The following is a 12952-nucleotide window of genomic DNA, read 5'->3' as shown; positions in this document are numbered from 1 at the left end:
GCCTGACCACTCCGTGGAACAGTACAGATGACAGGTACTCCGAGAACACATGAGGTCTCTTTTGCCCATCCCTCCCTGTAAACTGAAGTCCAGTTTTGAGAACTTGTAGCACTGTTGAAATCGTGATGTGTGGGGTCACTTTGTGTTGCAAATGTAGGACAACGTCTTAACGCAAGTGTCCCAGTGAGTCAGCTTAAATGGCAAGGAAGAACTTCTGGAATTCTTTATACAGTCTAGGTCAGTCCGTTAACAGCCGTGATGGCCGCAAGTAAATATTGTTATGTCCCTTTATTCAGTTATTTTGAAGCCCCTCAGCGGTAAAGAAAACTCTCCAGTTAGGTTAGGTTTCTGAGTCACAGAATGAAACTGATGTTAACTGTAGGAGCAGAAGGAAACTGGTGCTCTCTGAATACACATATTTGGGCTGCTATAGGGAATATCTTTTTTTCCCCTGAATAAACCACGTATACAGCCTTAATTAGGGAGACCGTCTCCACAAATTGTTAATATTTAAGCAAAATCGTTTCAGAAGTTTCGAGAAAATTGCACTTTTGTTATTCGGGGCCTCTATGAAGAACCCCTGCTTTTGGAGTTAGAATGTTCATATTCACCGTGCAACGGTCTTTGAATAAAAGGTAAAGTTGTCCTTGAGCTTAACTAATTAAGCACATTGCCATGAAGACGCGTGGGGGAGTGGATGTGTAGATCCACATTATCTTGACCTTGGCACTAGCTGGAAGTGAACAACATCAATAAAATTAATCTAACCATTTCACGCCCTAGCGATTCTCACATGTCTATATACTGTCACGTGTGGGGGTGACAATTAGACGGGGTTTGGATTTATTGTACCTATACAATGAACTCATAATTACAAGTACGCTAATCTCCTCACTTTAGTGTTCACTGCTGTAAACACTAGTGTCCTCAGTCTACAGGTATTACAGTCTCCATTAACTGTTTCCTGGCAATGGATTTTAATGCAGGAACTGTTATCAGTCTCACTGAATTACACACTCCAAATATCGTGGTAATATCGCACACATAAAGTTTTCTCTTCACAGAAGGACTGTCATCTCCACTCAACTGCACTCAGTAATTCTGACGTCTCAGTTCAACTGCTGCTCCCAAGCTCATATCCTGACAGGCTGGCGTCTCGAATCTCAACTGACTTAAACGAGTTTCATTGCCCTCTTTATAACCCCTCGGCACGGACCACACAGAAAATAGCTCCTTTATTGTTGCATGTATTCGTTCAAGAGGAAACGTGTTTACTCAATTGTTCCACAGGATCATCTGTAGATGTTACATCTCGTTTTGTGACAATTCTTCTGCTGTTTTGTGTGTACATTACCTAGCAGTGGCCGTTTCTTTGGCTCCACAGTTCTTGCTTTGGGCAAATACGCCACAATGCATAATGCATACAGAGAGACAGCATTCCAAAAACCATTTTCTCTTATTCATAGACGCTGAAAACATATAAGACCATCAAAACTCCGAGGTTTATTTTACCCCTTGTCTCAACAATATACTATTTGTATCAGAATTAAAAAAAAGAAGTAAATCAGCTTATGTACTAAAGACTATTTTAGGAACATACAGATATCCGTGTACACTAGTAGAGCTAGTAGGCTGATTCCCCTGACATTGCGGTCTTAAGTCTATGTACCACCACCATCCCCTGGTGATGACGATAGTATATGGGTTTGTAGCCTGGGGGGTTGTTGATTGACAGCGGACATGGAGGTACAGCACTGAGAGAAAATCTTGCCACACAACACAGATATATCCCATGTGGACAGTCCTTAGTTTAATTCAGGTCTCCACGATGAAAAATTCGATATTTTACAGCTTATGATATTATCCAGAGCCATTAACCCACTAAAGCTCAATGGTCACTATACGTTCCACGTGTTTTAACATCGTACTATAACCCTCCATTTTGCCTGTAGCGTATTTACGTGTTTCCAGTGATTCTCTCAATAAGCAGAGATTGTTTCCCTAAACAGCAACAGCTTGGTCTTTATAGCGGAGACGTAACGTGTTTCCTGTGAGGTACGAATTGAATTCTTATATATTATTTAGAAGAAATTAAGTAAAAAATATTTACCCCTGTTACTGTACTTTTGACAATTTTGTCCTAAATTCATCTAATTTATTTTTAAAGGAGAAATTTTGAATCTGAAAGCATTGCGATTGTTAAGTAGAATTATTTTTCAAACTCTCGTGAACTGTATTTGCGAAAGCTGGATAAATACCTAGCTCCTTGGAGTAGTTCCTTTATAGACAAGCTAATTGTCGCTCAGCTGGTCAAGAAATTCCCTGCCCTTTATGAAATCCAAAGGTTCATTACCTTGTGCACAAAAGACTGCCATTTGTTCCTAACATCAGCTGGATGAATTGCAGTCCACATATCCTTCCAGATTTATTTTAATATTATCTTCCATCTACTCCAACCCCGCCCCTCCGTCTGTTCTGTGTCATTTTATAGCGTGCTGTTGCGTCCGCGACAGCTCGTACAGTATAACCACCGTTACTTTCCGCCGCAATAGCTCAGTCGGTAAGGCGGCTAGGCTATGAGCTTGAACGACCAGTGAATCAAGGTACGATTCCCTTCAGGAGAAGTAACTTTCCTCTCTCTGCAAAGTCTAGACCGGCTCCGGACCTCACCCACCCCCATTTCAGTGGTTACTGGTGGCTGTTTCCATTTGGTTAAAGCGACCGGAACGTGAATCTAACCATCACACTAGTGTTGAGGTTAAGAATCAGTTGATTTTTGCCCTCATTCTCCCATATGTTGTATGGTATGGTGATGTTTATGCCGATTCTTCACATTTGAACTGTATCTCGTGTTTATAAAAGAAGTCTTTCGCTATCTGAATTTTATTTCGCGTTCATAACACGAATTTTTCGTTGATTGAATTGCATATGGTTTTATAAGACTAGTATTTCACTGATTGAATCGAATTTTGTGTTTTAAGACTACTTACTCTCCCGTTGAATCTCATTTCATGATTTTAAGACATAGTTTTACTGATTCAATCGATTTTCGTGTTTTAAGACTTTTTATTGATTGAATGACATTTCGTGTCNGAAGGTTGATCTTTCCTGTAACGACATTGCATTTTGATAACAGACTTTGTTTCGAAAAACCAAAGTAAGCACATTGCTCACTTATTCACTTGGAATGCGTGTTACTAAAGGCAGGATGGCCGGTCACGGTAGCCGAGCGGTCTAAGGCCTGAACTGTCTTCACTCGCTCGGAAGCCGGGATCGTTGGTTCGGATCCCACTCAGGGCATGGATGTTTAGTTTGTGTGTGTGCGTTTTTCTGTGTTTGTGTACAGGTAGAGGCCTTGCGACGAGCTGATCACCCGCCCAAGGAGTCCTACCGAATGGGTAAGATGTAGAAAAACCGAAGTGAACGGAGAAGTTCATGGAGGTAGGCCTAGGCCCACTGGGGATGTAGTGCCGCCGGGGGGGGGAGAAAGGATGACAGGAAACTGATAACCGGTTAGCAGCTGGTTTATAGATCAACTAGTTACCTGGCCGCTATTGCCATGCGCTCTGTTGTCACCTGCCTGTACTAACGACACTCTTTTGTTTCTTTCTAGCTCCTGTTTACGAGCACGACGATCAGACACAAGTGGACGAATATTATGGCGGTGAGTAATGAATACGTGAACTTCATACGAGGGCATGGGCACATAAAGGTAAAATGTAAAGTTTTCCCTGCAACAGGCCGTGGAGGGCCATAGGGTTGTTTGACGTTGAGCCTCTCACATTTTCTCTAGACAATCAGCTCACAGATGGCGGTGAGGTTGTCAACCTTGTGCCCTGGTCGACCGCCCTTTACTCCCAGGAATTTTCCCGGTACTCATTTCTGTAAGAGGCTGTGTCGACACCAGGACCATAGTGGGGCTGGAAGGATTAGGATAACTTTACCTTCATCTTTGTTGTTTTACCCTAATTTCCTTATTTTGAAAAATTATAAGGAGACTTTCGAGATCACCTTGTTGTCTGTCTGCTTCTGTCCATCTGTCTATGTACCCCCTAATTTTTAGGGCTATGTTTATCAGTCGATCACAGTGGCCACGCGGTCTAAGGCATGAACCGCCTTCGCCCGCTCGAACACTGGGTTCGTGGATTCGATTCCCACTTGAGGCATGACTATCTATGTGCGTTTATTCTGTATTTGTGTTTTTCTGTGTGTAGGTAGCGCCCTTAAGACTGGCTGATCCCCCGTGCAAGGAGTCTTATCGACCGTGTATAAGATTAAGAAACCGAAAAAAGCAGTCGAGGTCCAAAAGGGCTGTAGAGCCATAGATAGATAGATAGTGTTTATGACGTCACAATGCTGTCTCCTCCCCGCACTTTTCGTTTTCTATGCGGTCCCTCTTGTATCAAAAGAAAGTTGGCTAGTTCTTCTCAGAACATCTTGTTAAATAATACGTTAATTTCGAATGTACGGAGTGTTTTGCACTGATTTTCAGTCGCCTTTTCAAAATTACAGCGTGTATATATTGCAGTATGGATACCGTTATTTCGTATTCATGTCTGACTACAATCGCTCTACACTACTGTTTGCTTCCAGACTCTACATTCAATTCGTTATAGTCTAAAGTAACAGGGCACTAATGCACATAATTTGGGGCAGACATGGGCACTGGTGCATATCAGCATCTCTTTCAGCGCAGAGCAGGAAGACGTCAGCGAGCAAGGGTTCGTGACTTATCCTATCCTCTATGCTTCAAAGGTTATTAGACTTCCTGGTCTGTTCCGTCTTCAGTCAAATTCGCCTTTCCTTCTAGTCCTAAGATTCGCGCTTATAGTACGTCCATATTATTTATTTTCCCCATTTTTATGTTCTATTTTGAATTAAAAAGCCCATGTACCCTACGAATCAGGTGAAGTAAGGTGAAAGGTAAAGCTATCCCTGTAACAGACCTTGGAGGCCCATAGGTTTCTGAGACACCGAGGCTTCCACATTTTCTAGATAATCGGCCCACAGATGACGGTGAGATCGTCAGTCTTAGTCGCCGGCCGCCGTTTACCCCCAGGAAGATTCCTGGTACTCTTTTCTCTTAGAGGCTGGGTCGACCCGAGGGCCATAGTGCGGCTGGAAGTATTCGGTCATTTGAAAAATCCAGTGACCTCATCGCGAATTGAACTCGTGATCTTCCGGTTTGCTAGCTTACGTGTTAGTACATGAACCAACTACGCTACTGCGTGCCCGTAGGTGAAGGCGTGCCTGACCTTAATTAATTAAGCACTACGCCATGAAGATTTTTGTGGGAGTGGATGTACAGATCTACGTATTCTTGACCTCAACTGTGTAGGCAACCTTACGGATTGAGTTCTACATGTGTTTGAATTTCCCATCGTCATGTGATATAGAAAATATATTGAAAAATGACTACGTATATAGTAAGACGAGTTCTGTGTTTAACTATATAACGCCTTGTAGTTCGTTGAAAGTCAATCGACGTTTCAGGTGAACGTATTGCCTCCATCTTCAGGCCCAAAAGTAAGCCAAGCAAGAAAACATTTCTTCTATCTGCGTGCTTCAGTCTGGTTTCCTGCTTGGTTTAATTTCCGACCCTGAAGATGGAGGTAATACTTTCCTCTGAAACGTCGATTGGCCTTCAAATAATTACAAGATGTTATATATCAGAAGACAGAATTCTCAGATCCAACATTAACCTTGTAAAATTCCAATTACGTAACGATTGTGCCCCCATAGCACGTCGTGTAAGGAAGTAAAGATTTCCCAGTGCCCGGTTAAATAAGCACTATGCCGTGAACACGTATGAGAAGTGGATGTATAGCTTCACCATTCTTAGTGAAGGCAGTAAATGATGGTGAGTGGTGAGCTTCAACCCCTAGCCGCTTTACCCCCGGGGAAAATCTCCCTATACCCATTAGGAAGCTGGATGGATTCCAGAGCCCACCTGGATGAGTTCCAGAGCCCGCGTGGATGACGTAGAGAATATAACAGAAATCCCTTACACCTGTCTAGGATTCAAACCCTGATTCGGCGGTCGTCCAGCTTTGTCTTTATATCGACCAAGGTACACCATCTCATATTACGTTGTTGCTGAACTACCGTAGCACTCATCAATACTTTGCATCTAACATGACTGTTCTTGTCTTACCTTAAGTCGGATTAAGTTAAGACTATAAGGAAAAGCTGATGACGGTTGGAGCAACAGCAGTGTAGCTTGTTACACTCTTTCTCTGTCCCCCCTCCGCCCTGATCCTGCTCAGCGTCTCTTTCCTCACATTCCCATGCTTGTTGCTCAGCTTTGCGGGGAAGTTCCGTGTTTTGAGACGCTGCTCCCCTCTACCGGCGAAGACTGCACTTGAATTGTCTCCCCTGATGACCGCAGCTTGGGTGAAGATGGTCCATCGACCCTTGTTCAGGCTATATAACGAAGTTGTAAGGCCAAGATCATTATTAACGGTACCGGGTTATGTGATCGGCCGCAGAAGGTTTTACTTTCACACGCACACGCACACACACACGCGCACACACACAGTAGAGAGCAAGTACTGTGAACTGAGAACGCGCAGGGCCCAACTTAAGTCCTTGTACTTAACTAATTGCTGGTCACGGTAGCCGAGCGATCTAAGGCATGTACTGTCTTCGTGGGTTCGAATCCCACTCAGGGCATGGATGTTTAGTTTGTGTGTGTGTGTGCGTTTTTCTGTGTTTGTGTACAGGTAGAGGCCTTGCAACGAGCTGATCACCCGCCCAAGGAGTCCTACCGAATGTGTAAGATGTAGAAAAAACGAAGTGAACGGAGAAGTTCATGGAGGCAGGCCTAGGCCCACTAGGGCTGTAGCGTCAAAGAAAAAAAAACAAACTTAACTAATTAAGCACTAAGCCATGAAGGCGTATTAGGAAGTGGATGTATAGCTCCACTATTTTTGACCTCGACACTAGATTGAGGTGTATTGTCAGCTTTACGACCCGGTCGCTTTAACCCTGGGCAACCGGCACCCATTGGATAGGAGGCTGGATCGATCTGAGAGCCAGTCTGGACGACGTGGAGAAGAGAAAAATGTTGCCATGCCGGGAATTGAACTCGGCTTCGAGCGAGGGCTTAAGCTATGATGAAGAGTGAAATACAAATGTGTATATGTCCGCACATCTGGAAATGCAAAAATGCGTTGCTTTGGATCAATCGAACAGCTTCCCGATTGGTTTTCGGCTAGCGACGCTGTTCATGTGTGTCTTGGTTGCATCTTTCCGATCTGCTGAGATGTAGTGACACGTTTATTGTACTTCGAGTTTTGGAAGGGAATGTTGTGTTGTCGACCGCTTCTGAGGTCTAGTGGCTGCAGATCTAGAGGTCCCGGGTTCGATTAAAGGCGCTACCAGATATTCTGAGAAGTAGTTGGTCTGGAACGGTGTCCACTCAGCCTCATGAGGATAACTGAGAAGCTGTTTCAAGGAAATAGAGGCTCCTGTCTCTAAAACCGAGAATAACGGCCACGGGGATCCGTTTGCGTTGACCACGCGACACTCTCTACCCGCTAAATTTGGCACTAACTTCGCCGACAAGCGGCGGTCGCTCGGTCGGTATAATTCGCTTGCGGACTACAGGACACGGAAGTTCTGTTTTATATCGTGTTGTCTCGTGACAGACTTGTGTTATAGGTAGTGTTTGAGGTTCTCACGCCTGTGGTTATGTAGAATTCTATCTTCTGAGATATAACACCGTGTAGTCTGTTGAAAGTCGACTGACATTTCGGTGGAAAATGTCGCCTCCTTCATCAGGATGGATGGATAAGCCGAGCAAAAATCTAGCTTGAAAGCATGTCGCAAGCAGAGCTGGGTACTTGTACCAGGACTCCGCCCCGCTCAGCTGTGACTGGACTACAAGCCCTGCTGGTTGGTCTGTGTAATGGAGATGTACACGCATGTAGTATGTTTTCTGTATGGTGGGAATTGAACCCTAAAATATTTACATGGATTTCTTTATCTTAGTGGATTACCATTTGGCATGTCCGTGCGCTGAAACATCAATTCTGAAAAATGAAAGCTTTAGCGAAAGGCGTTCATTATTTATCCATTTCAGATCCAATATATTCCTGTAACTCTTGTATTATTGTGCCAAATTAGTGTCGAAGAGTCCATGACCTATAATTTTCAAACCGGAAGCAAAAAAATAAAATAAAATTGCTTACGGAATATGTAAGTATATCTGAAATACCTGTAGGCGGTTACGAACAGCCCTCCAAACGGTCGTTTGTGGTATACCTAACTGCAAAGACTAGTTGGCTTCGAGAAAACGCTTCCTGGATTCGATCAACAGCTTCCTGCGTAGTGCTCGGTCTTCTCATTCCTTTTCGATGCAGAACACTACCATTCTCTTGAAATTGCTTCAACCAACGTCGGATAGCATTCTCTGAAGGTTGATCTTTCCTGTAACGACATTGCATTTTGATAACAGACTTTGTTTCGAAAAACCAAAGTAAGCACATTGCTCACTTATTCACTTGGAATGCGTGTTACTAAAGGCAGGATGGCCGGTCACGGTAGCCGAGCGGTCTAAGGCCTGAACTGTCTTCACTCGCTCGGAAGCCGGGATCGTTGGTTCGGATCCCACTCAGGGCATGGATGTTTAGTTTGTGTGTGTGCGTTTTTCTGTGTTTGTGTACAGGTAGAGGCCTTGCGACGAGCTGATCACCCGCCCAAGGAGTCCTACCGAATGGGTAAGATCTAGAAAAACCGAAGTGAACGGAGAAGTTCATGGAGGTAGGCCTAGGCCCACTGGGGCTGTAGTGCCAAGGAAAAAAAAAAGCTAGAGCATAAAAGGTAGGGAGATCTCAAGGAAGCTCATAATCTTTAATTGAAGAATTGTCTATTACAAATCACTATATAACCGGAAGGTCATGAGACGGCGATATCCACAGTTTTTCTGTTTTTCCTCTGTCTTTAAACAAGATAGTCCCCAAGATCAAAGTTACTGCTGTGTGCTTTTGATGTAGCCATCCGCATTCAAATCAAAATAAAAAAAAAACCGTGATCTGGAGGCAGTCACATTCCCACCCCAAATTATATCACTTTATCACGAAATCATAATTAAGTTGTCATTGAACACAACAAAACTTACTGTATCAACAAATTGTTCACGAACACCCAGGCTAGTGAGCATTGCTCAGATCCTGTATAACTTCCGAATTTGAAATTGATGTAGGAGACTGCTGGCTTGGTACATCCTCCCAGCACCACAGTTTTTTCTCTTGTGAATGGGTCGGGCTTAATATTGTCTGCACTTGCTGTAATGACCACACGTGACCTCAAGCAACTGCAAGATAAGGTACCATACATGACCTTTCGCAAACAACAGGAATCTCGTGACCGTTAGCTGAGGTGCTGCATGGGAACACGAGGCGGATATGACGTGCACCGGGGCGATGATGACGTCTGTGGGAATTCTTCTCGAATCTTCTTTGATTTCGTAGCAAAACGCCGGCGGTTCTCCAGTGAGGTGTAATTTAGACTGTGCGAAGTAACACGTAAGCTACGTACAGTACCGTTGTTTTTAGGCTCTTTCGTTCCTTAGAAATTGTATTGTGACGGAATATGACCATTTGCTAGGCAACGACTCACTAGTTCCTGCGGCAGCGGATAACACGGAATGGCAGAGGAACCGTTTGGGATGATGACCTATATTCGGGCAGCAATTCGCCTTCCGTCATTCGTCAGAGGAGAAGAGAAGAGAAGACGCTCGTGGTCCAGTGAAGAATGAAGGGAGCCTGAGACAGTCATTGATTGCGAGTTGTTATAATTGCTTGTAATTGTAATAGAAGTGTCAGTAAATGCAGTCATCTTGTCCGGAACCCATTATTATTCGTCACGCAAACCCCGAATGACGGCCTCTGCGGTCTAGCGGTCAGAGTTCCTGGCTACAGATCCAGAGATCCGGCTTCCCGGCGGTACCAGATCTTCTGAAAACTAGCAGGTCTGGAACGGTGTCCACTCAGCCTCATGAGGATAATTGAGGAGCTATTTCAAGGAAATAGCGGCTCCTGTTTGGAAAACCGAGATTAGCGGCCGTGGGGATCCTTTGCGCTGACCACGTGACACCCTCAATCCATAAAAGTTGGCACTTCGCCTACAAGAGGTTTTCGCTCGGTCGGTATAGTTCGCTTGCGGACTACAGGCCACGGAGTTTGTTTTTGTAAACCCCTTATACGTGATATTTTCGTGTTAGAAGTGGTGACGACCGTAAATTCATGGCAGTGCTGATCAACAGTTTTATGGTAAATCAGGAGATACAATGAAGTTTTATCGGGAAATGAGTCGTGTCGATGCGGAGTTTGTGGTTCTAGAGACTGTCTCTGCGTGAATGATCAGATTTTGATGTGATGATCATTGTGTTCACACGTAATGTTAATTCAGAGCTGCAGTTCGTCTCAGCCAGGACTGCATGAGGAACAGTAGGTCGGTAATCCGGATTCATGTTCCTAGTTTTTCATGAGTTACCCGTGTGATGTGTAACGGATCGTAACTTGTCCCCTTCGGTAGCCGGGATAGCGCAGTCGGTATAGCGACTAACTACGGGCTACACGGCCGAGGGGTCGGAGTTCGAGTCTCCGTAGAGGCAAGATTCTTCTCTCCACAGGGTCCAGGCCGGTTCTGGGGCCCACCCGGACTCCTATCCAATGGGTATGGAGACTCTTCCCCTGGGGCAAAGCGGCTGGTGCGTGAAGCTGACCACCTACCTCGAACTAGTGCTGAGGTCGAGAATACATGGATCTATACCTCCACTCTCCCATATGTCTATATGGCGTAGTGCTTAACTAGTTAAGCACAGGGAGAATTTTGCGTTTTACCTGTCCCTTTCTCATCCTAAACCCACAACTGTGCTGATCCGAATATTTAAGAAAAATAAGGGGACACAGACGCGAGGAAGATGGGTAGAACAGAAAGATAGTTGAAGGGGAAGAAGGAAGAAAGAAAAGAAATGGAAGGGAAGGCGAGGAAGACTGAGGAAATGAAAGGGAAGGAAAACTAATGAGGAGAATTTAAAAGGGGGATAATTTTTCATGGATTGTTTAACGACGCTATCAGTTTCGAGTGGCAGAATGAATGATACGTGTATGATGAGTTGGAAAGAATTTAGGAAGGAAGAGATCATGGTGGAATGAAGGGACTGGAAGAACTAAGGAAGACAAAGGAACCCCTCAGTCTGCCGATGTCCTGGCTGCAGGAAGAGGACAGGAAGGGCTGTGGGCAAGAAAGGAAGAGAAGCTAAGAGAAGAGATGAAAAGGAAAGAAAAACGAAAATGGGGATATGTCGAATTAAGAAAAAAAGCGTAGAATAAGATATACATGATATTTGATTTCATTTCAGTACTATTACATTGTACATTAAAACACGATTCCACTAAACAGTGACAACTTCCTTGTGGCTTGGGCTTTGGGGAGAAATAGAATGGGATTTGTCTTCACAGCGATGGTTATGAAGAATTCTGTCTTCTGTGATATTTTCTAGAGGCCGAGTGTTCATTTCCGTGTTCACAAGAGCCCTCCACTGGTCCCTATCAATCCAATCCATCCCATCTCTCTTAAATCCACGTTAATATTATCCACCAACCTACTTCTTTCTCTTCCTAGTGGTCTCTTTTCTTTTGACTTCCCCGCCAATATTTTATATGCATCCCTCTTTTCCCCCATTCGTGCTGCATGTCCTGCCCATCCCATCCTCCTTGACTCGATCATTCTAATTATACTTGGAGAAGAGTACAAGTTATGAAGTTCCTCACTGTGCAGTTTCCTCCAACCTCCTGTCACTTCATCTCTCTTCGGTCCAAATGTTCTCCTCAACACCCTGTTCTCAAACACCCTCAGTCTACGTTCCTCCCTTAATGTCAGAGATCAAGTTTCACACCCATACAGAACTACAGGCAAAATTATAGTTTTGTATATTCCAGTTTTTACGTTTTTAGACAGCAGACGAGAAGACAAAAGGTTCTGGACTGAATGGTAGCAAGGATTGCCCGAGTTCAGTCTCCTCTTAATTTCCTCCTGAATCACATTTTGATATGTTACTGTCGTTCCCAAATATCTGAACTGTGCCACATTTTCAAAACACCTGTTTCCTATCTTTATGTCACGATTCGGCCCTGCATTTTGGTGATGAGACAGCAACATATACTTACTTTTCTCTGTGTTTACTTCTAGACCAACCTCTTTACTTGCGTCAATTAAAATTTGTGTGCTTCTTTTTATGGCATCTACATTATCACCCAGTAGATTTACATCATCATCATATTTCAATGAAATCTAACCTTTGTTTACTTCACTAAGGCATGACTACTGATTTCTGCTTGATGTAGAAACTCTCATGTCTTTCTTAAGCCCCAGGTAGTACGATACTTTATTTTCAACGCGGATAGGACACTAAACAATCTGTGATCATCTTCAACATTAGTACGTTTAAATTTAGTGTTGTTGGTCATCATATTACGTCACTCGGATGATTCAAAACGCCCACCTATGTGACGACTCCATATCATTCAGTGACTGTAATTAATTTCGTGATTGGTATTATGAAATGACTACTGTCTTAGCTAAGAGAAAAGATAATAGGACTTGTTTGTATCCTTGACAGTTTTAGTTTCGGTTCTATTGTACGTGTGGGACTTCTTTTGCATTTCGAGTATGAAATTTGACATTAAAAGTGTATACTCTTGTTTTTAACTAGCGTGATGAGGCGTTATATCTTCTTATGACCTTGGAAGAACCGGTATAATAATTACGTCACCGCTGTGTTCAGTGTAAACATTAAAGAAAGTGAATATAAAAATGTTTGTTTATTCTTTCGTGCAACCCACGGGCTTAAGATACTACATTTAGAGTCGATTGTCTGCATTCAAAGCTTAGAATTCAAAGTCACTGGTACACAGATCCTTCTAAACACGATAATTACTTTTGT

General features: G+C 43.6%; 1 protein-coding gene across 10 annotated transcripts in view; it reads left to right on the top strand.

Moving 5' to 3' along the window:
* Nucleotides 1-12952, top strand: part of LOC111871432 (titin) — a 175861-nt gene that overhangs the window by 122660 nt on the left and 40249 nt on the right. For all 10 annotated transcript variants that reach the window (XM_023864536.2, XM_033754251.1, XM_033754252.1 and 7 more), the window contains exon 3: nt 3614-3664. In XM_023864536.2, coding sequence (XP_023720304.1) covers nt 3614-3664 — 51 coding nt within the window. The remainder of the gene's footprint in view (nt 1-3613; nt 3665-12952) is intronic.

Source organism: Cryptotermes secundus, unplaced genomic scaffold (genome assembly GCF_002891405.2).
Source record: "Cryptotermes secundus unplaced genomic scaffold, Csec_1.0 scaffold323, whole genome shotgun sequence".
NCBI lineage: Eukaryota > Metazoa > Arthropoda > Insecta > Blattodea > Kalotermitidae > Cryptotermes > Cryptotermes secundus.
Note: the sequence above shows the minus strand (reverse complement) of the source record. Positions and strands in the feature narration are given on the sequence as shown.